The 24,139-nt window shown below is 38.1% G+C and overlaps 1 protein-coding gene across 2 annotated transcripts in view; it reads left to right on the top strand.

Annotated features, from left to right (window-relative positions):
- MORC1 (MORC family CW-type zinc finger 1) overlaps nucleotides 1–24,139 on the top strand; it is a 169,449-nt gene that overhangs the window by 50,426 nt on the left and 94,884 nt on the right. For both annotated transcript variants that reach the window (XM_060417526.1, XM_060417522.1), the window contains exons 9-14: nucleotides 2,011–2,136; nucleotides 12,172–12,251; nucleotides 14,850–14,923; nucleotides 17,054–17,118; nucleotides 20,396–20,539; nucleotides 22,759–22,913. In XM_060417526.1, coding sequence (XP_060273509.1) covers nucleotides 2,011–2,136; nucleotides 12,172–12,251; nucleotides 14,850–14,923; nucleotides 17,054–17,118; nucleotides 20,396–20,539; nucleotides 22,759–22,913 — 644 coding nt within the window. The remainder of the gene's footprint in view (nucleotides 1–2,010; nucleotides 2,137–12,171; nucleotides 12,252–14,849; nucleotides 14,924–17,053; nucleotides 17,119–20,395; nucleotides 20,540–22,758; nucleotides 22,914–24,139) is intronic.

The following is a 24,139-nucleotide window of genomic DNA, read 5'->3' as shown; positions in this document are numbered from 1 at the left end:
AACTTCATTATTGCAGTGCTATTATGCCTATTCATGCACATAGCCTTTCCTGTCACGTTAAAGCTACACTCTTATTTGCCATTTAAAGACCACTGCAATTAACCTTGGGTTTCCCTGGTGGTTCAGATGGTAAAGAATCTGCTTGCAATGCAGGAGACCCACATTCGATCCCTGGGTCAGGAAGATCCCCTGGAGAAGGAAATGGCAATCCACTCCAGTATTCTTGCCTGGAGAACCCCATGGTCAGAGGAGCCCAGCGGGCTACAGTCCACGGGGTCGCAGAGAGTCAGACACGACTTAGTGACTAAACAACAGCCATGACTAGATACTTTTATATAATTAACATTGGGAAATTCTACTGAAGGCTTACTTTAAAAGGATTTATTTTTAAACAATTAATGGATTTATAATGAGCTTCAAATCCTGCCTGGAGGAACTTTCAACCAACCAGGAAATCCTTAGACTGCAAGCCTGTGAGCTTTGTCATCATTTTTATAAATTCCTTAGAGTTCTGTTCTTTCTTGCTGAGTAACTGCCAACATTGTGACCCACTGAGCAACAACACCCCCACCCAGACAGGCTTTATATTTCTTTTCCATCAGCTTGCCTCCCTCTGGACTGAGGTGGGATTGTAAAAATGATAGAGTTACTACTGCCTGCTTTCTGTTTGTGCCTTATGGCCTTCATAGCAGTCTTTTCTTGGACCTAGTAGATGAAAAGTGCTACTTCTTCAGCATGGCTAGGCCTTTTTTGATCTTTATTTCTTGTCTGTTTGGAGAGGATTTACAGTTTGTAAGTATACTTGAATTCTGAAGGTCCCTGGAGTTGTTAGTATACGGCAACACAAAGACTTCTCAACACTATGCAGTTTTTTTTTTTTTTTTTTTTTTTTTTTTTTTTAACACTATGCAGTTTTACAAGAGCAGTTTTCTTCATAGGCTGTTTACGTTGTTCCGCTTCAATTTCATTGCCTTTCCATCCTTTACTTTTCTCTTTTTACTTTTCACTTCCATTGTTGGATTCCTCCCTTCAACTGTCCATTAATATTTATTGTAATCCTTATGTTAATACTTAGTTATAGAATGAAGTTTTATGTTTCTTGTTCATAATTTTCAAGGTGAATTAAACATTTTATTGTGTTTCTCTCTGCACAGTAACTTCATGGAAATGTATTTCATTCATGAGGGCCTAGATTCTTTCTGTTATGCTTAAGCAAGGGAATTATTTTGTTTATTTGATGTGATTTTGTCTTTCTGGGCTGATAGTTTTAATGAAAAGTATCTTTTCTATTGCTGATGTAAGTCTGTGTGTGTGTGTGTCAGTTGCTCAGTCGTGTCTGACTACAACCCCATGAACGTAGCCCACCAAGCTCCTCTGTCCAAGGGATTCTCCAGGCAAGAGTACTGGAGTAGGTTGCCATTTCCTTCTCCACTGATGTAAGTCTGCTACTGCTGCTGCTGACGCTGCTGAGTCGCTTCAGTCGTGTCCGACTCTGTGCGACCCCATAGATGGCAGCCCACCAGGCTCCCCCATCCCTGGGATTCTCCAGGCAAGAACACTGGAATGGGTTGCCATTTCCTTCTCCAATGCATGAAAGGGAAAAGTGAAAGTGAAGTCGCTCAGTCGTGTCCGACTTTTTGCAACCCCGTGGACTTTAGCCCACTAGGCTTCTTTGTCCATGGATATTCTCTAGGCAAGAATGCTGGAGTGGGTTGCCACATTCTCCTCCAGGGGCTCATCCCAACCCAGGTCTCCTGCGCTGTGGGCAGTTCTAATCTAAGTGTAGGTTATTCTTACAATAACCTAAGTGTAGGTTATTACCTATACAAATACAGGTAAGCCCTTGTATTTAGGGGTCTGTGCGTGTTATAAGATTTGCTGGTATTTGTCATGTCATTAAGTTTAGGAAAAAAACTTTCTGGAGTTGCTAGTTGTAATCATTATGACTTGGTAGTCATTTTTTTCTTCTCATACAATGTCATTAATATATTCAATTATTTTCTTTCCTAGTTTTCCAGAGAGGTGGTCATTCAGAGCCTATACATCTGTTCTATATTTTGATCCTTGGATGAGAATATTCATTCAGGCCAAAAGAGTTAGAACAAAATACCTATGCTATTGCCTCTACAGACCCAGGTAATCCACTTTCGTTCAGTTGTGTTCATAGAGTTTTCATTTGTAAAATACCCCCCAACCCCAATTGTTAATTTGATTGCAGAAGTTTTACAATGGCAAATAAAATTTGAACTGCATTCTGGAAGGTTTGCTGAAGAGTAATCATATGAAACAAATATTTGGCCATAAAAGCAATATGGTGTAGTGAACACTCTCAGTCAGATTGTCCCCCTCAAGTAGGAATTTGTTATTTACTGCACTGAATCCTAGGTGCTTTGATTATGATAGGTTCTATTAAAAAAATTCAGTTCTCTTACATTTTCTTTTTATATATTTGAACTATTAAATCATATACATATATGTATATTTTATATATAGAAAGAATATATGTATGAATGTGCATCTAATTCATTTATGTTTTAGCATAAGCTTTTTTTAAGCTTATATTTGCATATTGTATAACTTACCTTGTACAACTATGTGTGCAATCAAGACAGTCTTTTTTTTAGTGTGATATGTGGGTGGTCATTCATTTATTTACTAAACATTTATCAAAACCTTCTGTGAGTCTGAGATTGTGCTAGAAAGATAAGATTAGCTCTAGCTTTCAGTTTACTATCTACTGGGAGGAACATTTAATGCTTGTACACTGTGTGTGTGCGTGTATCATTATTTAGAAATAAATAAATGTCAGAACTGGATAAGAACTCAAATTTTCTTACTCTGAATTCTTTATCAATTCAAATTCCATGCTCCTTCCCCAACAGCACACTAATTCTATATAATAGACCCACATTTGTTATGTTGTCTTATTTTCTTGAAAAAGTAGTTGCTGTCCTGAGGCCTTGCAATCACTCATGTCAATACTGATATTAAAAATTGTGGATCTCTGAATCGAAGGAGCTGACCACACACCAATGGGTTCCTCAAAAGCTTTACTTTTGATTTCTGATTATACTGTAGGTCATATTTTGAAAAATGAAGTATATGAAGCCTGAGACTTACTCTATAAATCTGTTTGTTCCCTAATTCATATCAAAGTGATACTTCTTTTCATCAGCCTCATTCTTCTGGGAAGTACCAAGAGTCTCCTGGATCAATCAATATAGCTGATCTTTTCAAATTAAATTATTTCTCTCTCAGGGAGTTTGGGTACAAAATGGTTTAAGCCAATGGAAGATGTGGGTTTGTCTCTATTTTCTGGGGAAATTTTATTAAATTGAATTTTGTCTACCTAAATTACTTAAATCAAGTGATGGCTGTTTCCCATCCTAGTGTATTTTTTAAATGCACGTTTCATTGTACTATTTTTAGATATATCTTACCAGGAATAGATATAATATAAATATTTATTTTATTCTTTAAAAGATACTTAAGGAGGCTTGAACCTTTGCCATGTGTTACACGGGGCTCTGATAAACTGTTAAATCTGATATTTGGTATCTACAGTAAGGACCTATTTAATTTTCCATGGCTTTATCCCTTAGGCTTAACTTTCTCTCCATTTGCCTTATTTACTTGCATATTATTTTCCTCACAGGTTCTCTAGTGGCAAAAGTTTTATGTAAGAAATATGTGAAGTTCTGTCCTTGTTATCTCACTACTTGTGGGGTCACCCTTACTTTATTTCTTCCCTGAAAGGCACTCTATCTCTAATGGCCGTATCAGAACAAATTAAAAGCTGGGAATGACCCTATGTGACCAGAATAGAAACATTTAAAATATATTAAAATGTTTAAATATTCTGTCCACTTGACCACCCAAGCTCCAGTATACTTCTAGAAATGAACACTGGATATTATTTGTAAGAATACATATCTATACATCAGTCATTTCTTTGTGTTTTTTTTTATTGCAAACACAAAAAAAGAACATTGGATTTTAGCTGTGTGAATTGACTTATAATTACTGGAGCTTCTTTACCCCAGTGTCTCTAACAAGTTAAAAAAGGGATTGAGGGGTATTTTTAATCCCTTAATCATATTCTGTTCAGTATGTGTATCAATAATTTGGATAAAAAGCAATTTTGAGTTCATAATTGACCCTTACCTGGGAGGAATACCTTATATCAGGCATAATATGAATATGAGTTGAAGTACAAAAGATAAATGTAATATAAATACATACAGTCCTGAATTTAGATTTTTAAAATCTATTTGTGTTAATATATTAATACTAGACTGGATACTGATTTACATGAAAAAACTAGGTATTTTCATTGACCACAAGCCTGATACAAGCTGATAGGATGATGGGGTTGCTGAAAATGTTTATGGAACTTAGTGAACAGAACAAGATGTTAATAAACTGTGTCCTGCTTACACCATGTCTGGAGGGTGATGTTCAGATGAGGATGCTTTAGAAGGGAAGGGGACTTCCTGGCTCATAGTAAGGTAACTGTCGGGTAGGGGCTAATTAATGGAATTGAGCATCATGTTGTGGAATGAGAGAAGAGTAAGTGAAAACTTGAAAGGCTGCCATGTGATGGTTGGAATTCTAGAGGGCAGAACTTGATGGCTGGGTAGAAGTAGAAGACTAGCTCAGCACAAGGGTGTTGTGCTATTTTTTTTGCAGAGACACACAGATTACCTTTTCCCACTGATGTTTAAGATAAGGACACTCAGAGAAGTCACAGAGCAGGGCACCAAACAGCATGCTCGCTGTCACTCGTCTCAGTGTTTTCTCCATGGCTGGGGTGTTCTCGAGAACTGAAGCAGCAGCCCAGTGTTGCTCAGGTTACACCTGAGCTCTAGTAAGATGACTTTGCCATGTATATTTAGTATTTGCTTCATGAAGGGTAGATTTTCCACCATCAGATTCAAAGCTTCCTTATTGGACAGAGTCTAGGGACAAGACAAGAGTTTGCGAAGGTTTGATCCCTCTCATAGTTTCCTTTGATTGAAGCAGTCCCTGGACCAGTTAGCAGGTTTGATATCCAGAATACAAAATCCCGTATGTCCAGGATGGGAAGTTTAGTTTCTCCAGACACCTGACAAGGTATAATACACCAACTCAGAGTTATGAGTGTGGCACGAAATTAATGAAGCAGTGAAAGGCACTCTCATTCAAGATGAGGACAAATTTGTCCCTAAAAGAGCCTAGATTGTAGAAAGAATTATTGTTTAGGTAAGAATTTCAGCTAGGTGATTTCTTTACATTTTTCAATGTAAAGATTTTAGAAGTCTAGGGATCTTACATACTGTTAATCTATATAATACAGACAGGCTAATACATGGCTGTATTATTTGATCTTCAGCAACAGACATTACTGATTTCCTTTGGCTTTAGATTCTTTGGGTATAGTAGAGAAATAACTCTCAGATTTATGCAGGCGTTAAATCTCTGCACATTAGGACTAAGGAAGGACACTTTTGAAAGCTCCTTAAGGGAGACAGAGCCAAAGTATCTGTTTGAAGATCTCCATTCCTCATTGTTACTGCTTTGCTGTGGATTCGTAGCAATGAAAGGAGCCCAAATGGTATGGAGTTGCAGTCCCCCATTTTCATAGGAGCAGCATGATCCTTTTAAAGATATTCAGGGACATTGAGTTTATGGTCTGCTGTTGAATATGCTGCAATGCTGTGCTTCTGGGACAGTCTTCATTTTTTAGGGATATTCCACAGCTGCTCACCTCCTACCCACTGGGACAGACTAACAATGTTTTGAAAGTGTCTCTTTTGTAAACTGTGCATCTTATGTATTCCTTCATGAGTTTGTATTATCTTATTTTTTTTATTTTTTCAATTTATTGGAGTGTACCTTATTTACAATGTTGTGTTAATTTCTGCTGTACAGCAAAGTGAATCAGTTATACATGTATGTATATCCACTCATTTTTTTTTTAGTTCTTTTCCCATATAGATCATTATAGAGCTTTGAGTAGAGTTCCAGATGCTATACAATAGAGTCTTATTAGTTACCTGTTTTATATATGGTAGTGTGTATATGTTAGTCCCAATCTCCCGATTTATACTTCTCTTCCTTTCCTCCATGGTAACTATAAGTTCGTTTTCTACATCTGTGACTCTATTTCTGTTTTGTTTTTTATTTTTTTAGTTTTTTTTTTAAATTTTAATATCTTTAATTCTTACATGCGTTCCCAAACATGAACCTCCCTCCCACCTCCCTCCCCATAACATCTCTCTGGGTCATCCCCATGCACCAGCCCCAAGCATGCTGCATCCTGCGTCAGACATAGACTGGCGATTCAATTTTTACATGATAGTATACATGTTAGAATGTCATTCTCCCAAATCATCCCACCCTCTCCCTCTCCCTCTGAGTCCAAAAGTCCATTATACACATCTGTGTCTCTTTCCCTGTCTTGCATACAGGGTCGTCATTGCCATCTTCATTTAATCTTTCAATATCTGTAAGCAGTTGAAAGCAAAATGTGGATCAGTGACACTTTGAGTTTAGGTTTTGCCTTTCGCTAGTTGTGGACCTTCAGCAATTGCTTACACTTGACACTTCTCCACTATGTATTGAAAATTCCCCTCTCCCTCAGGGTGGTTGAAAGGATTAAAATAAAAATAAGTTTATTTTAAACGTAATGCTCAGCATAGTTCCCACACATTTGTGAATAGAGATTCATGGACTGAGGGGTTTTGGATGACTATTTTAGATAGAAAATTAGAGAAGTTACTTTTTAAAGTAAAGAGCTTTTGAGCTGACAGCTGAACAAACTGAGAAAGTGAATGTATCTAACTCTGTATAAGCAAATCACCTGCAGATTGAGTGACTTAATAATAAAGTAGCCATCAGTTCTTGCTCAATGTCTGTGGGTCAGTAATTTGATAGTGGTTTTGTAGGGTAGCTTTGTTTTGGGACCTCCCATGAGGTTGACAAGAGATTTTGGCCAGGATTGCTATGGAGCTTGATGAGAAGTAAAAAGCACACTTCCAAACTGGCTGACTCCCATGGCTGGCTGGCACTTTGGTTCCTCTTTACCTCGACCACTACACAGGACTGCCTGAGTATTTGTACAGGGATTGGTTTTCACTGGAGTGTGCAATTCAAGAGAACAGAGTAGAAACTGCAGTCTTTTTGATGATAGACTCGAGAGTCACCTACCATCACTTCTTCCATATTTTGGTCACACAGATTCAATGTGGGAGAGGACTACATAAAGGCATGTACACCAGGAAGTGAGACCCATTAGAGGACATCTTGGAGGGTGGATTCTACTGTGAATTGTATAAGAATTTTATGGGATGATGTTTCCAGGAAGAGAAGAACAGCTCATAGAGGCAGGGGGGAAAGGACGGTAGAGCTAGAGCACGGTGATTGGAAAGTGGCGAGGAAGATGCCACAGGTTCTGCAGGGCTTGACCAAAACGGTAATAAGAGGAATTTGTATTGAGAATGTGAAGTCTTTTAAGAAGAATTACATTACTTAATTTATTGTTTTAGAGGATTACTGTGGCCGCTTAGTGGAGAATTGATTTTATGGGGCAAGAAGGGAGGAAGGGAAATGAGTAGAATACCATTACTGTACTCTAGGTGAGAAATTACAGCGGCTTGAGCTGAGGTGGTAATGGTAGAAGTAATGAAACATGTTTAGATTATATGTGTTTAGATTATCTTTAGATTGTAGAGATAAGAGTCCACAAGACCTCCTGATGGATTGGATGTGACACGAAGACAAGGAGCTATGAAAGCCTTCTAATGATACGGGAGGTGCGCATGTGGGGGTCGGGGAGAATGGTGATGGGTTTCTTTCCACTTGTACTGGACATGCTAAGTTTGAAAAGTCTATCTGACACCCAGGTCTCACTGTCAACATCATACGAGCCAGAAAATTCTTGATCATTCCTCATTAGATGTTTTGATAAATAATGTAGGACTATAACTATTTTACAGTGTGACTAATCAGGCAAACTTGTACTTAAAAAGAAAATAATTATGGTTTTGAGTACTATAATGGCGCAGTTCATAACTGTGAGCTGATTTTTTCTGCATAATTAGAAGTTTAGAACTTTAATTTTCTTGTAGTCTGTTTTTTCAACTTAAAATTTAAAAAATACTTTGTTTTATATTAGCCAACATGTTTTGGACCAATTTTGTAAGTATGAGCATTAAAAACCAATGAAAATTTAAATTTTTGCAGGTGATGCTGATTAAAACAGTCACTCAAAGTGCTGTATTATGCTACAGTCTATAGTTTTGCCACATAAAGTCTTAAAAATTACTAAATAGTTTTTCATATTTTGATTTCTCTTTAGAGGTTTATTTCTCTCTAGGGGATATGGTTTCATTTTACTCCTAAAATAGTAAAATTTATTAATTAAAACTCAAACAGGGGCTTCCCTGGGGTAAGAATTCATCTGTCAATGCAGGGGACACGTGTTCGATTCCTGATCAGGGAAGATCACGCAGGCCGCGGGCCAACTAGGCCTATGTGTCACGCTACTGAGCCCACACACCACTTGCCACGCCTAGAGAAAGCCCGTGCATAGCAACAAAGACCCACCACAGCAAAAAATTAAATTTAAAGAACTCATTGTTACAGTGCTAAACTGGATATGCTTGGGCATCATTTGCCACATGCATATATATGCTCAAATATGATTATTTCTGTAGAACGGATTACAGAAGTAAATTATGAGTCAGAAGATAGACACACTGTTAATTTTGAGGGGCCCTGTTAATTTACCTTCCAAGAAGTAGAGACCAATTTGTTTTTACACCAATAGTTGTGTAAGAGAGCTTTTGTGTGGTTGCAAATCCATGTGTTATTAATAGTATTTTCTTATTTTATTTTTGCCATTCTAAGGAACAAAACGTTTATTATTTATTTTGTATTGTGTTAGTTTTCATTTTTCCTCAATACTTTTCATTGACCTTATGTTTTTAAGCTCTTTTAGAAAAGAAAAATATTCAATAAATTGATTTATATAAAAAGTGGACATAAGCAAAACATTTGAATGCAATTTCATTGGTGGAGGAAAGTAGGGATGGAGAAGGTGAAATGTGTGAGGAAGAGTGGAGACATAGAATGAGGCAGAATGGGCAGAGAAAGAAGGCAGAAACAAAGTGAAAACAGAGACCACAACCTCCAGTGTGGGCAGAGATCAAGTATATTCAGAGTTTGGGAGATGGTGTTGAAACCATTCTAACCTCTGAGAAACTAGAAGCCCAGTTCTAGAGGGGAAACCATTCCCTTGCAGGGAATGTTGCCAGGACTGAGGAATAGAGCTGGATGGATTCGGTTCTTTTTCCTCCAGTATTACTCTGATTCTTAGGAGCATTTTTATCTTCAAGAGACCACGAGTAGGAAAAAATAGTGTGTGAGGCTGATGGGGGCTTCTGATTATGGATGGGGATTTGAACAAAGATTCATTCTTTTATGAGAACAGGCAGATTTGCTACCAGATTTACAAAATCACATATATTTCGTAGCTTTCTTTAACTGTTGTGAGCAGTGTGTGTGTGTGTATGTTGGTCACTGAGTCGTGTCCGACTCTTTGTGACCCCATGCACTGCAGCCTGCCAGGCTCCTCTGTCCATGGAATAATAAAATTTAAACTGTCATCTGAGATGTACACATTATCTGACAGGTTATCTCAATGACCCACGCCATGAAGAGAGAGCATTTTTTTGTTTTTGTTGTTTAAAATTAAGCACTAATGCACAGTTGGCACCTTTTATGCCACCTATATTTTCTTGTCTGTAAAAATGTAGTCTCTAAAAATGCTTGAGTAGTGTAATTCACATCATCTTTGAAGGATTACCTCATTGTTCAGTTTCTCCTTAATTTCATTTTGATTTTTTAAATAAAGATTTGATTTAAATGATTCAAATAAAAATAATTATGTGATTAATATGTGATTTTGTTTTAGAAAGCAAATGATAATTCCAGTATATAGTGGTCAATGATTTCCTACTTTAAAACTTAGATTTTGTTGTTCTCTAAATGTAACAGGGACTGATTTGAAATACACCTAGGTTATGACTTAAATGAACAATGTTTATTGTAAAAGAAAATCACAGGAACAAATGGAGAACTGTTTTACCTTAGATTTTTATGAGTGTTCCTTTCTTGTACTAACTGTGTAAATCTTCTTGGAAAATGATCATTGAAGTCAGAGGTAAAGATACATAGTCATTATAACTTGAATTGTTCATTAAACCATTGCAGTAGATGAATTTAGGATGTCATTTAGTGAGGTTTTTTGTTTTTATTGATTTTTTTAGCATTAAGCCTTTTTGTAGATAATTAGGCACACTTCCACAAGTTTTTCAGATTTTTAAAAGAACTGATTCAACTACTCATTTTATTTCATATTCCCAATGTTTATTACCTCTAAAATGCATACTAATATTTCCTCTATACCATATATCTAATAGACATAACTTATAAGGTGTTTATTAGGTAAAATACATTCTATTAAGTCAGTTTACTATGAAGCAGCATTATTCTAAGTTCTTTAGCTATGCTCTTATCTTTAATTCTCTTAACAGTCCTGTGAGACAGAAATCACTGTTTTTATCTCAATTTACAGATAAGGAAATGGAACCACAGAAAATGAAGTCATTTGCCCAGTCTTTTGTAATTTGTATTCCTAGAAAGGGACAAACAAAGGCTTTTAACCCATATAGAAGGGGCTCCAAGTAGCCCAAATCTTGATTAATCATGATGATGTTCTGTCCAGAGTATATCTCTACAGCCTCTGTTGAGATAATGGAAGAGTCTTAAATAGACTCCAGCTAACAGCCATGTAAATTATGTGTGGCCTGTTTGTATTGTGAAGAATTTGCACTACTGCTTACATTGTTTAAAAGCCAGAGCATAGAAAAGCAATTCTAGATCAAGCTCTGATTCAAAAACCATTGATATTAGCCTAGATTCTAGGGATTGGTCAACTTTTTCTATAAAGGGCCTGAGAGTAGGTATCTGGACATATTCAATCTCTTTTTCATATTTTAATTTTGTCCTTTTTAAAAAGTCTTTTAAAATGGAAAAAAAAATTCTTAGATCTTAGGCTATAATAGAAACAAGCTGCTGGCTTAATTTGGCCGAGGAGCAGTATTTTGCCTATCCCTGGCATAGACTCATTGGGCATATATATATTAATAGATTTAGACTCTCTCCTCTGCATGAACAAATTTCTCTTTTTACATGTCTTAAAATGTTCTGGCTTCAAAAGATGTTCTAGAATTCTCCATCCACCTCTCACTGTCTTTCTAAACCTTGCCTTATCAGAGAATTGTAAGCTTCCAAGTCTACATGGATATGAGAGGCAAAAGTTGTAGAATGAAGTATACAGAGCTTTGAGTATTCTCAGACCAAATATTGATCTGGAGTTTTTCTCTCTATGATGACTTAAACCAGCATTTACAATCCTTATTCCAGGAATCCTCTATTATAGAAAAACATAGTTTCAACTGCTTTCAGAGAACCTCTGATTCTGCAGAGCCTTTCTCATCTCTATTTTGCTCACTTTGAGGAAAAAAATATATATGCATTTCTTTCTCTGTGATTGTTCGAGTACCTTTGCTTTCATTAAAACCCTGAATCTTGAAAACAGGCTTCTTGAGCAATAAATTAGAAAAATGTTTTAGTAGTTTAAAATGATACATTAATGTGTGTTTTTGAGCATTTCAGTTAGAGATAATTGTTTGCGGAGAGAGAGAGGCAATTTACCCAGTATCAATGATGCTCTGGGTAAGAAGGATGGGTATATTAACCAGAAACTTTGATAATGAAGCAGTTCAATAGAAAATTTTCTTTTTAAGAAAATTATCACAGTTTACATGTTTAAGTGAATATTTGTGGGGGCAGAGATTTTCCTGTCTCTCTCCTGAAGTTTCCCTACAGAAACAAAATTGCTTAGTATTACAAAGCAAGGAATTTTTCTTAGTTATAAACTTTGCTGATTTAACAGCTGAATGTAACTTACTTGATGAATTTTAATAATAATAATAATAATGAATAATAATAATAATGAATAATAATGTATCTCTGGAGTATATAGTCTTCTTAGAGAATATTTTTGCATTATGAACTTTAAAATGATAATCTGACTTGATTATGTTCTTTCCTATTTTATTTCAGAAAGTATATGTATGTCACATCTTCTTTTAAAGGAGCATTTAAATGTGAAGTTAAAAAGGCAGAAGAAGCAGTAAAGAGAGGTATGTAATTGCTTGTGGCCTGTATCATTATTGTTATATGACCTACATCATTATTGTCCATTTAATCAGCAAACATTCATTGAAAATTATCCTGAGACATATGCTGGATTGTGTGGATCACAACAAACTGGAAAATTCTTAAAGAGATGGGGAAACCAGACCACCTGACCAGCCTCCTGAGAAATCTGTCTGCAGGTCAGGAAGCAACAGTTAGAACTGGACATGGAACAACAGACTGGTTCCAAATCCAGAAAGGAGTACATCAAGGCTGTATATTGTCACCCTACTTATTTAACTTATATGTAGAGTATATCATGAGAAATGTTTGGGCTGGATGAAGCACACGCTGGAATCAAGATTGCCAGGAGAAAGATCAATAACCTCAGATATGCAGATGACACCACCCTTATGGCAGAAAGCTAAGAAGAGCTAAAGAGCCTCTTAATGAAAGTGAAAGAGGAGAGTGAAAAAGTTGGCTTAAAACTCAACATTCAGAAAACTAAGATCATGGCATCAAGTCCCATCACTTCATGGCAAATAGATGGGGAAACAGTGGAAACAGTTCAGTTCTGTTCAGTCACTCAGTCGTGTCCAACTCTTTGCGACCCCATGAACTGCAGCACGCCAGGCCTCCTTGTCTGTCACCAACTCCAGGAGTCCACCCAAACACATGTCCATCAAGTCGGTGATGCCATCCAACCATCTCATCCTCTGTCGTCCGCTTCTCATGCCCTCAATGTTTCCCAGCATCAGGGTCTTTTCAAATGAGTCAGCACTTTGCATCAGGTGGCCAAAGTATTAGAGTTTCAGCTTCAACATCAGTCTTTCCAATGAACACCCAAGACTGATCTCCTTTAGAATGGACTGGTTGGATCTCCTTGCCATCCAAGGGACTCTCAAGAGCCTTCTCCAACACCACAGTTCAAAAGCATCAATTCTTCAGTGCTCAGCTTTCTTTATAGTCCAGCTCTCACATCCATACATGACCACTGGAAAAACAGTAGCTGACTTTATTTTGGGGAGCTCCAAAATCACTGCAGGTGGTGACTACAGCCATGAAATTAAAAGACACTTGCTCCTTGGAAGAAAAGTTATGACCAACCTAGATAGCATATTAAAAAGCAGAGACTTGACTTTGCCAACAAAGGTCTGTCTGGTCAAAGCTATGGTTTTTCTGGTAGTCATAGATGAATGTGAGTTGGACTATAAAGAAAGCTGAGCGCCAAAAAATTGATGCTTTTGAACTGTGGTGTTGGAGAAGACTCTTGAGAGTCCCTTGGACTGCAAGAAGATCTAACCAGTCCATCCTAAAGGAAATCAGTCCTGAATATTCACTGGAGGGCCTGATGCTGAAGCTGAAACTCCAGTACTTTGGCCACCTGATGTGAAGAACTGATTGATTGGAAAAAACCTTGATGCTAGGAAAGATTGAAGGTGGGAGGAGAAGGGGACGACAGAGGATAAGATGGTTGGATGGCATCATGGACTCAATGGAGATGAGTTGAGTAAGTTCCAGGAGTTGGTGATGGATGGGGAGGCCTAGCATGCTGCAGTCCATGGGGTGGCAAAGAGTCAGATACAACTGAGCAACTGAACTGAGCTGAACACTGCTCTCACCATTGCAGGAATAACCACAATTAGTCAAATGTAATTGCTCCCTCTCAGGAACTTTATAACACATTTTCCGTCTTTGGTTTTATCTAAATATGTTATTTATTATTTATTATTACAAAAATAATTAAATTCTAAGGACACACTTGAAACTAGATTGATGTATATCGGAAACCCCAGGGACTTCCCTGATGGTCCAGCGGTTAAGACTCCTTGTTGCCACTGCAGGAAGCTTGGGTTAGATCCCTGGTCAGGGAACTGGATCCCGCATGCCACAACCAAGAGTTCACATGTCGTAGCTAAAGATCCCACATGCCACAACCACCCAGCACAGCCAAAAAAAAAAAAAAAAAGAAACCCCCATTGTTCCGTTGCAGAGTTAGATAATTTTAGAGACTGACGTTACATCCACTTTAAGACAGAATGCTATACACGATCAGTCCTCCCACAAAAGGACAAAGTCATCCTTCCCCAGTGATCCAGGAGTGAGGAGTAGCTCTGAATCCATATTTCATGGATTTTAGAGCGTTTCAGTCAACCAAACATTCATTCATGACTTTTGAATTTGTATGTATATGTATAGGTGGCTCAGACATAGACAGCCCCCCTGCAATGCAGGAGATGGTGGCAGGAGCTGTAGGTTTGATTTCTAGATCAGGAGGAGGAAATGGCAACCCACTCTAGTATTCGGGAAATCTCATGGACAGAGAGAGCCTGGTGGGCTATAGTCCGTGGGGTTGCAAAGAGTCTGACATGAGTTGACAACTAAATGACAAGTGTATGCTCTGTAAGGTGTCATGCCTTAGAGGAAACACTGTATAGCTACCTAATCATGGAATGTGGGAAAACTGTAGAATATAGAATTTTCTGAAATTATTATCTGTAAGCCATTCTTACCGGTCATGTATGTGTTATGTGTATGTAATATTCATTTAAAGATGTTTGAAAGAATTTTATTTTATTAAATTATCTTGCTTCTGTTTCTAGCTGAACTCATCCTGAAAGAAGCACAGATCAAAGTAAACTACTCTGACAGAACTTCTTTGTCTTCCTCTGCCAAGGTATGACATATAGTCTTCTTAAAGGGCAAACAGGGTCATTTGCTTTTTCCTATACATAGTTGTCTCTTATCACTTACTTCCTAAACAAGCTGAGGAGATTAAGTTCGTTTTAACACAAGGGAAACAGATGAGTGCAGAGAAAGGGGAGGAAACTCAGCAAGTTGGGAAAAGGCTGAGATTGAGAGCAAAGATGAACTAAACATGGGGTGAATTGGGAACAGTGGGGAAGGGCATCACAACTCATTTCTTTAAAATGAAGGGAAAAGTATAAAGAAAGGGAGAAAATAATGAAAAGCTAAAAGGAAAAACTAGCCCATCGAGTCTCCCTGAAAATATCTCTTCAAATTATAGCTCCCTATGGACCTAAATGAATGGGGAGAGCAAAGAGAACACTAATAAGCAATCCTTCTTTCTATTGCCAGGAGCTATATACTGTAATTATGAATATTAATAACAATGCTTCCAGCTTGCAAAGCTCTTTTCTTATGAGTTATTCCACACAGTTCATAAGCATTCTCTGTAATCCTTGCAATATGCCCATGAGTAAGATAGGTTGTAAAGAACTATTATTATTAATTACAATACATAGCAACTAAGAGGAAAAGAATGTTGCTGCAGGACATGTAAGTTTGCTAACTTTTACCAAAAATACAGTACCAGACTTTCTACTGTAGTGCATATTTATCATTTGGCATATTTCTTTGCTTGCATGGGGTAAGGAGGTGTTTGGAGAAAAAAAATTCTTTACGTCACCCTTCCTTCTTCCTGTTCTGCAGTCTCAGTGTAGGAATTCTTTCTGTAATTTGCTCTTAAACTTTGAAGGACCAACGCTGTGAGGAAGAGCTCTCATATCTCATATCTGTCATGAATACGGGATGAAGTCAGAGAGTGGCACATGGTAGTTCCCCAAAGTGCTCCATGGTTTTCCCAAAACTCTTTTACCTATTTCTTTTCACTTTTTTTAAGGTAAATATAGACCTATCTTATTGTTACAGATTTTTAAAAGAAAGTTTAAGCTTTATTTTGTCTCTAAAAAAAAAATCAGTTTCCTTAGTTTTATGTGTTTGTAAGACAAAAGAAACAGACGCTTTCTAATGGGTCAGGACCTCGCTTTCTCCCTGCCTGAGCCCATTACCTCTCACCACCTCTCTGCTCTGTGCTCTAAGTCTATTGACAGGAAAGGTGGGGACATCTTTGAGCAACTTACTTTGTTGCTCTGATATGCACTGACTTCTTAACTCAGAGAAGAGAGCTAAGCAGAATGACCTCAGCTTTTGACATCTTAAATTCCTCTAGGCAGTTGAGTGGTTGAATTTGAAGTGAAATACTTACCAAGCATTTACCATTTTATTTTACAAGTCGGTGGAAATAGGTTCACTCTGGTCTACCCATCAAATGAGATGCCCATCTTTCACATCAGGTGGATGGAGCAGGTTAAAAGTTTGTTCTTATTTGTGAAATAGTGATGATGCATTATTTCTTTTCTGCCTGACTGGAGGGAAGATACTAGGGATAGTGTTATGAATGAGCTGATATATCAAGTTAGAAGAAAAGAAAGACAGGCAGGCACTGGTATGGAGGCATTCTGAAGGGGAGAAAATCCAGGGATGGGATATCCTTAAGGGGAAAGTTTGGGGAGTATTAGTGAAGACTGTGTGGAGCTTGACACAGAGGAGACATTTTCTTTTGGCCTTTGACAAAATGTTGTAGTCACAATTTCTTTTTTTTCCTGAAAAGGGCCTTAGTGATGGATCACATGGTGAAGCGTTGTCCATTCTCACAGACAAAGGCCAGGTACACTGAATGACTTTCCCAAGCTTTCACGTTGTTTGTGTGAAAGCCGCTGTGATTTTAAAGGGAGCAGTGGCTATTTCTCTAAAGACAGAGAGGACGTTGGAATATGTGCAGAAAGAGAACTGTGGGCTTGGATTTGGTTTCTCCTCTTAGCTATTGGAACTTCATATCTCTCAAGTATTTATCGAGTATTTGCTGTGGTAGAATTGCATTAGGCAGTGTGACCTATCACTGTTACCCTTGTGAAACCCCTGGATAATAGGATAATAAATATCAACTCAGCTCTCATTAATTTAGTGGCATTATGTTTTCTCCTAACCAAATGTACTTTTCTAGGATGTATTACAGAAAGCTCTGGAAGATGTTAAAGCAAAGCAGAAGATTCTTCAAGAGAAGCAGAGGTAAGACAGGAGATATTGTTTGTTGGAACCCTCTGCACTTTGTTAAACTCTGATTTCACTGTAGACAGATTTGGTGATTATTATGACAGTTTCTCTTCCTTAGCCTGTGACATTTTATGCTAGTCATCATTTTATGATGAAGAAGTGAACTGCTCAAGGGGTTACCTGGCAGCTTCACTTTCTCTATGTCCTCTGGTATTTGAACTCTGAATGGTTAGTCCCAGTTTCTTCCCTCTTCCAGTACTGCTTTCAATTTAAGATGGACGATATTTCAGGTAAAAGTGTCGCTTATATACAATTAAAATAAAAATAGCAAGCCTGTATTACAAAACCATTGTTTACATTGGTAAGGTTGACTTGCTGTCCAGCTCGAGTGTTAAACAAATTAAACTGAAAATAATAGCTGTTGTCCAAGTTAAGCCAGACTTTGAAAATTGTGGTAACTTTTAGAAACAAATTTTTAGGGAAGTGTTACTGGTTTTCAGCATGTTTTGGTATGTGTGAATTGTGATGTGCTATATGACCATGTGTGTGTGAGTTGCTCAGTCAGGTCCAACTCTTTGCAACTCCGTGGACTGTAGCCCATCAGGCTCCTCTATCCATGGAATTCTCTAGGCAAGAATACTGGAGTGGGTTGACATTCCCTTCTCCAGAGGACCTTCCTAACCCAGGGATTGAACCTGGGTCTCCTGCATTGCAGACAGATTCTTTACTGTCTGAGCCACCAGGGAAGCCCACTATATAGCCATAACTTTCCTCACAACTTAAATTTGAACTGCTAATTATGCATGTATCAAAATAAATAACAAACAATTGCCATAGGATCCTTTACTGAAAAGCAAAGGCCACTTTAAAGTCTTCAGAAGGAAAGAGCTGGTTGATGACTTTTTTGTTATCACAATGATAGACATAAAAGGTGAGAAACCTATATTTTATGATAATGCTAGTTAGGGTGGACTTGTTTTTATAGCAAAATGCTTTTTTTAATATTTGAAGACAATCAGTATGCCATATCGCAGAGTGATTATGTCATACCCTCTAATACTCTGTTTTGGGGTTCTTTACAAAATCAATATTCTTTTTAGTTAAACAGCAGGGACCTAATTATAGAGTAGACATTTTTGAGAAAAAGTTTGATTCATATATATTTAACCCTACATGTTTGTGCATTTAAAAATACATAATATATTAATTCATGTCAGTAATTCCCTCAGAAAATCTAATGTACTCTGTCATTACATCCACAGAGAAGGACTGCTGAAGCTTTATTATTGTCCTTTAATGATAGATATATTTAACCAGTCTAGCAAGTATATTGTATTAATTTTAATAGCCTATGATCATGAATTTGAAAAGAAAGAAGCTGTTTCTGTGGAATGAGGGGAGCTACAGGATGAGTGGAGGGAAAGAACTACGTTTGATACCATTCTTGGTGGAAAAGGAGAATGACATTTGCCACGCACCTAAAGTCTTCCAGACTCATGCAGAGTATCATTTCTTTTAATCTTCATGGCATCCCAAGTGGCTAGACGGATACAATGCCCATTTTTCAGATGAGACCAAAAGTTGAAGTGGCTCATCCGTAGTCATATGGTTATTACAGAGATGAGCTTGTACTCGAAGTAATGCCCCTCTTTCTGGTTCTTACATGCAAGTGCTTTTCAGCCTCCTGCTCCTATGATGGTTTCTTGTGTATTCTGCTGTCTCTTAATTTCTGCTTTTATACTTTTAATGCAAATGTCACATAAAACATAGTACAGCAGATAGAGTCAGAAAAACAGAAGCTGTTGTCCTTGTAAACATGCTTCATTAACTCTTATTTACTTTTGAATTTGGAAAAAGATAACTGAAGAATATCTTTTGGCACATTCCAATCTGTGTAGGTCAGGAAGCAACAGTTAGAACTGGGCATGGAACAACAGACTGGTTCCAAATAGGAAAAGGAGTACGTCAAGGCTGTATATTGTCACCCTGCTTATTTAACTTATATGCAGAGTACATCATGAGAAACGCTGGGCTGGAAGAAGCACAAGCTGGAATCAATAACCTCAGATATGCAGATGACACCACCCTGATGGCAGAAAGTGAAGAACTAAAGAGCTTCTTGATGAAAGTCAAAGAGGAGAGTGAAGAAGTTGGCTTAAAGCTCAATATTCAGAAAACGAAGATCATGGCATCCAGTTCCATCACTTCATGGCAAATAGATGGGGAAACAGTGGAAACAGTGGCTGACTTTATTTTGGGGGGCTCCAAAATCACTGCAGATGGTGATTGCAGCCATGAAATTAAAAGAGGCTTACTCCTTGGAAGGAAAGTTATGACCAACCTTAGATAGCATATTGAAAAGCAGACATTACTTTGCCAAAAAAGGTCCGTCTGGTCAAGGCTATGGTTTTCCCAGTGGTCATGTATGGATGGGAGAGTTGGACTGTGAAGAAGGCTGAGCACTGAAGAATTGATGCTTTTGAACTGTGGTGTTGGAGAAGACTCTTGAGAGTCCCTTGGACTGCAAGGAGATCCAACCAGTCCATCCTAAAGGAGATCAGTCCTGGGTGTTCATTGGAAGGACTGATGTTGAAGCTGAAACTCCAGTACTTTGGCCACCTGATGTAAAGAGCTGACTCATCGGAAAATACCCTGATGTTGGGAAAGATTGAAAGTAGGAGGAGAAGGAGACAACAGAGGATGAGATCATTGAGAGTCAGCATCACCGACTCAATGGACGTGAGTTTCGGTGAACTCCAGGAGTTGGTGATGGACAGGAAGGCCTGGCGTGCTGTGGTTCATGAGGTTGCAAAGAGTCAGACGCGACTGAGCGACTAAACTGAACTGAACTGAATCTGTGTAGAATATTTGGAGGTTTGAGAACATGAAGGTTAGAAGTCACATTCAGTGTTGGAAATACCTACATTTTCACATGGTCAGATGATCATTTTTCAAAAATGCTGCAATGTGCTTATTAGACCAGTTAATGTTTCACAATTCCACTGCACTTTCTAGTTCTTATAAATTTAATTGGCAAACTCATATGTGAATCAAGCAATGCTTATGTTTGACTGGTATGGTTATTGCCAAGCATGTTTATGCAAAATATTTGGCTATAGAGAGATACTGAATGCACCAACTAGGTTTTGCAAAATACCTGGATATTTTATATATATATGTATATATATAGTTCCTTTATGTTTACCTTCTGAGTTATTTAATTATTATTAGTTTGTAAAATGTATATTTTTACTTAATGTTTTTTTTTTTAACTTTCTAAATGTAATGCTAGAGAGTTAAAAAAAGCAAGGACACTCACCCTGTTCTTTGGTGTGAACATAGAAAACCGAAGCCAAGCTGGGATGTTCATTTATAGTAATAACCGCTTGATCAAAATGCACGAGAAAGTTGGCCCACAGTTGAAACTGAAGTCCTTGTAAGTATGTTTTTGTTTTCAGAGGCACAGGCAGGCTGAGGGAAGATGTGGTAGGATCCTGTCTGTGGAGTTAGATGAGTAATTAATCATAATGGGAGCAGGTGTCGTGTCCCCCATCCACCCTTCCCATTAATGTGCAGTCATTCATCTGCCTAATTTATAATATCAGTAGGATTGCATGCCTGCTCTAAGGAAAAAGCACACTTTTGGAAATTTTACCATTTCTGTGCCATCTACTCGGGTGAAGTTGCTGATATTTCTCCAATTAAAAAATAATGCAAGCAGAGTAAAGAAATTTTAGAAAAGAAAAATCCATAGTCTTGTAACACAACCCTTTCAACGTTTTGTGTAGCCCCAGCATGTATGAGTTCTTGCCAGTTACCTGCATGAGCGTATATTCTTAGCTCTCGCCAGCCTGCCTGGATTCCAGAGGAATACATTCTGGTGCTTTCCCAGTGGTTGGTCTGAAGCTCCACAAGCTGCTCTCGTGAATTACGTAGAACCCTGAAGAGAGACTGTAGAAAATTACAGAATCAGACAGGATAACCAAGAGCAATAGGATAGCTCAGGGGAACATTTCTTCATCTTGTCTCCTCACTCTCAAGGAGATCATGATTCATTCACTTGTTTATTCAGCAAGCACTGGTATTATAGTACCATGTGCCAGGCACTGTACTAAACTCTACAGACAAAATGCGGAAGACCTACTACCTTTTGCTAAGGAACTTATAGTCAGGTGAGAAGGACAAGTGTATAAATATGTATTTTTTATATTGTGTGGAAACAGTGAGAATGAGCTTTTAAAATATAAATTAGTTTACTCTCTTGCTTAAAATCCCAGTGCGTGTAGAATAGCACTGGTTTTCATGTCCTGCCAGTGATCTGGCTTCTGCCTGGCTCTGGGACATCCACTCCAATACCCACCCTCCGACAGCATTCCCTGCACACCGGCAGGCATCTTGTTTCTCAAACATCCTAAACTCATTTCTGCCTCTGGGCCTTGACATTTGCTATTCCCTCTGCACTGAACCTTTTGTCCTTAGATCTTCTTAAGTGATGGTCCTAGCATGTCGCTCAGGCATCAGCTCTGAAATCTGCTCCATAGGAAGGTTTCTTGGACTATATAATTAAAATTAGCCTCTGACATCACTCCTTCCACCTTATCTCTCTTCACATATTATGGCACCTGCTGTATTTTGCTTACACCGCTTATACCATCTGAAATTATCTTGTCACCCGTAATGGCTTTCAGCCTTTAATAGAAGAGAAATCTCATAAACAGGGACCTTGTCTTCCTTATTCATAACGTATTCCTGGTTTCTGGCATGGGACCAGGTGCTGAGCATGAATGAATTGATAAATGAACAAACAAATATCTGTTATAGGCAAGGACCAGGTGCAAAAAGACCCTCTTATGAGGGGCAGTGAACCAAACCTGAGAAAGTTAAGTTAGGTCTCCTGGAAGAAATGATGCCTAAATTTAGTCTCACAGAATGAATAGTTGAAGGAAGGGCAGGGTGGAAAGGGAAAGTGATGGAAAATATGACGGAAAGCCACAAATTGGGGAGGCATGGCTTGTGCACCAGCCGTAGGCAGAGGCCTTGGGAGCCCCTGAAGAGCCCGATTTCTGGATGCCTTTTCCCCAAACAGATTACAGCATTAAGCAGAAGAGCCCAGCCACATACATCAAGAGCTGCTGAAATGTGAAAAAAAACCAAGTTTATCCATCAGGCTATTCCTTTCTCAGATAGTACAGCCTGTATATTCCCTTAATAGATTTCACTGAGCACCCGGGGACCTCTATAATGATGAGGAGAAATCTAACCTGACAGGTGAAACAAGGATGAAAAAAAGCAACTGTCTGGCCTGTATTGTTAAGAGGACTGTGTCAGTTTATCTCTGTAAGGGATTGTTAGGGCTGTTTACTGCTTCAAGTCCTCATTTTCTTACTCACCCTGACTCCCCATGTCAGGTTATAGGTTTAGAAAAGGAGTCATATTAACTCAGTAATGACATATTAAGACATTTTATATTATGGGACCAAACACAACTGGAATGACCATAGACTTACATCAAAAAGTTATAACTTGTTAACTTTGACATGCTTTGGACCAAATGACTGAATTTATTTTTTTAATGGATTTTGAAAGATAAATACTAGCCTTTTCTGTTTTCTTAGCTTAATTTCACATAATTTACATATGTATTTATTCTTCCAGACTCGGTGCAGGTGTAGTTGGAATTGTTAATATACCCTTGGAGATCATGGAACCATCCCATAATAAGCAGGAATTTCTCAATGTCCATGAGTATAATCATCTTCTAAAAGTTATGGGACAATACTTGGTCCAGTACTGTAAGGACACCAGGATCAGTGAGTATTCAGTAGCCATGATAAGAGATGCTTAATGGGGATTAAATTGATGATGTCTGTACGGTGGAATGATTGTACTCATTCAGATAAACAGTAACCCAAAAGCCTGAAAGAGATGAATGAACTATTAATTCACCTGAATTAATAAGACAAACAAAGGGGAAATAGGAAAGAAGTTAGTCTCAGAATCTTCCCTAGAATATTATATGAAAAATAAGCCAGCAGATTAAAAATTATAAGAGGAAGGCGATCAAAGAGCAGTATGCAATGGCAGCTGATCATGTAGGAAGGGGGCAGAAGTCTGCTGGAAATACGCTGAGAACCACCCAAAGGACACTCTAGGACTCTGCTGTATAGGAGTGAAGAGTCCCACACAGACCTAAGCTGTTCCTATTGTTGTTGTTCAGTAGCTAAGTTGTGTCCAGCTCTTTGCATCTCCATGAAATACAGCACGCCAGGCTTCCCTGTCCTTCACTGTCTCCTGGAGTTTGTTCAAACTCATATCCATTGAGTCGGTAATTCCATCCAACCATCTCATCTGCCTTCTCTTCCCCTCAATCTTTCTATAGAGTAATCATTGTTGACCCTGAATAATTGTAGATATATTAAACCTTGTTTTGTATATCTGACAAGTCTTGAATATGTTAATTACAGAAAGATTTAGAAGAAAAATCACTACATACACTTGGAAATGTAAAGAGATAAACTGAACTATCTAGAAAATTTGATTTATTCAGATCACCTCACTCTCCAGAGACGCCTGACAATTAAGTGGTGTGATGATGACGAGTGATTCAGTCGCTAAGTCGTGTCTGACTCTTCCAAGTCCATGGACTGTAGCCTGCTGGGCTCCTCTGTCCTTGGAATTCTCCAGGCAAGAATTCTGGAGTGGGTTGCCATTTCCTTCCCTAGGGGATCTTCCCCACCCAGGAATCAAACCCAGGTGGAGACAGATTCTTTACCGATTGAGCTATGAGGGAAGCCACAAGAAATGGTGTGCTGTGCATTAATTAGGCTTCCTTTAAATTTTGCAGACATATTGCTTCATTTATGGAAATACACAGGCTATTGTGTATTTGTTCAGTGAATTGCATGAAGTATGTATAATTCATGCACATCAGAAATTATGTCCTACCCTTGAGACAACTTAAAATCTTATTATTGTTTCACTTGAAGTTGTAATTTTAGAATTTTTTTTGTGTGTGCACCCACTCTGCTCGATCCTG

Source organism: Ovis aries, chromosome 1 (genome assembly GCF_016772045.2).
Source record: "Ovis aries strain OAR_USU_Benz2616 breed Rambouillet chromosome 1, ARS-UI_Ramb_v3.0, whole genome shotgun sequence".
In the NCBI taxonomy this organism is placed as follows: Eukaryota; Metazoa; Chordata; class Mammalia; order Artiodactyla; family Bovidae; genus Ovis; species Ovis aries.
This window is presented reverse-complemented; position numbering and strand designations above follow the sequence as displayed.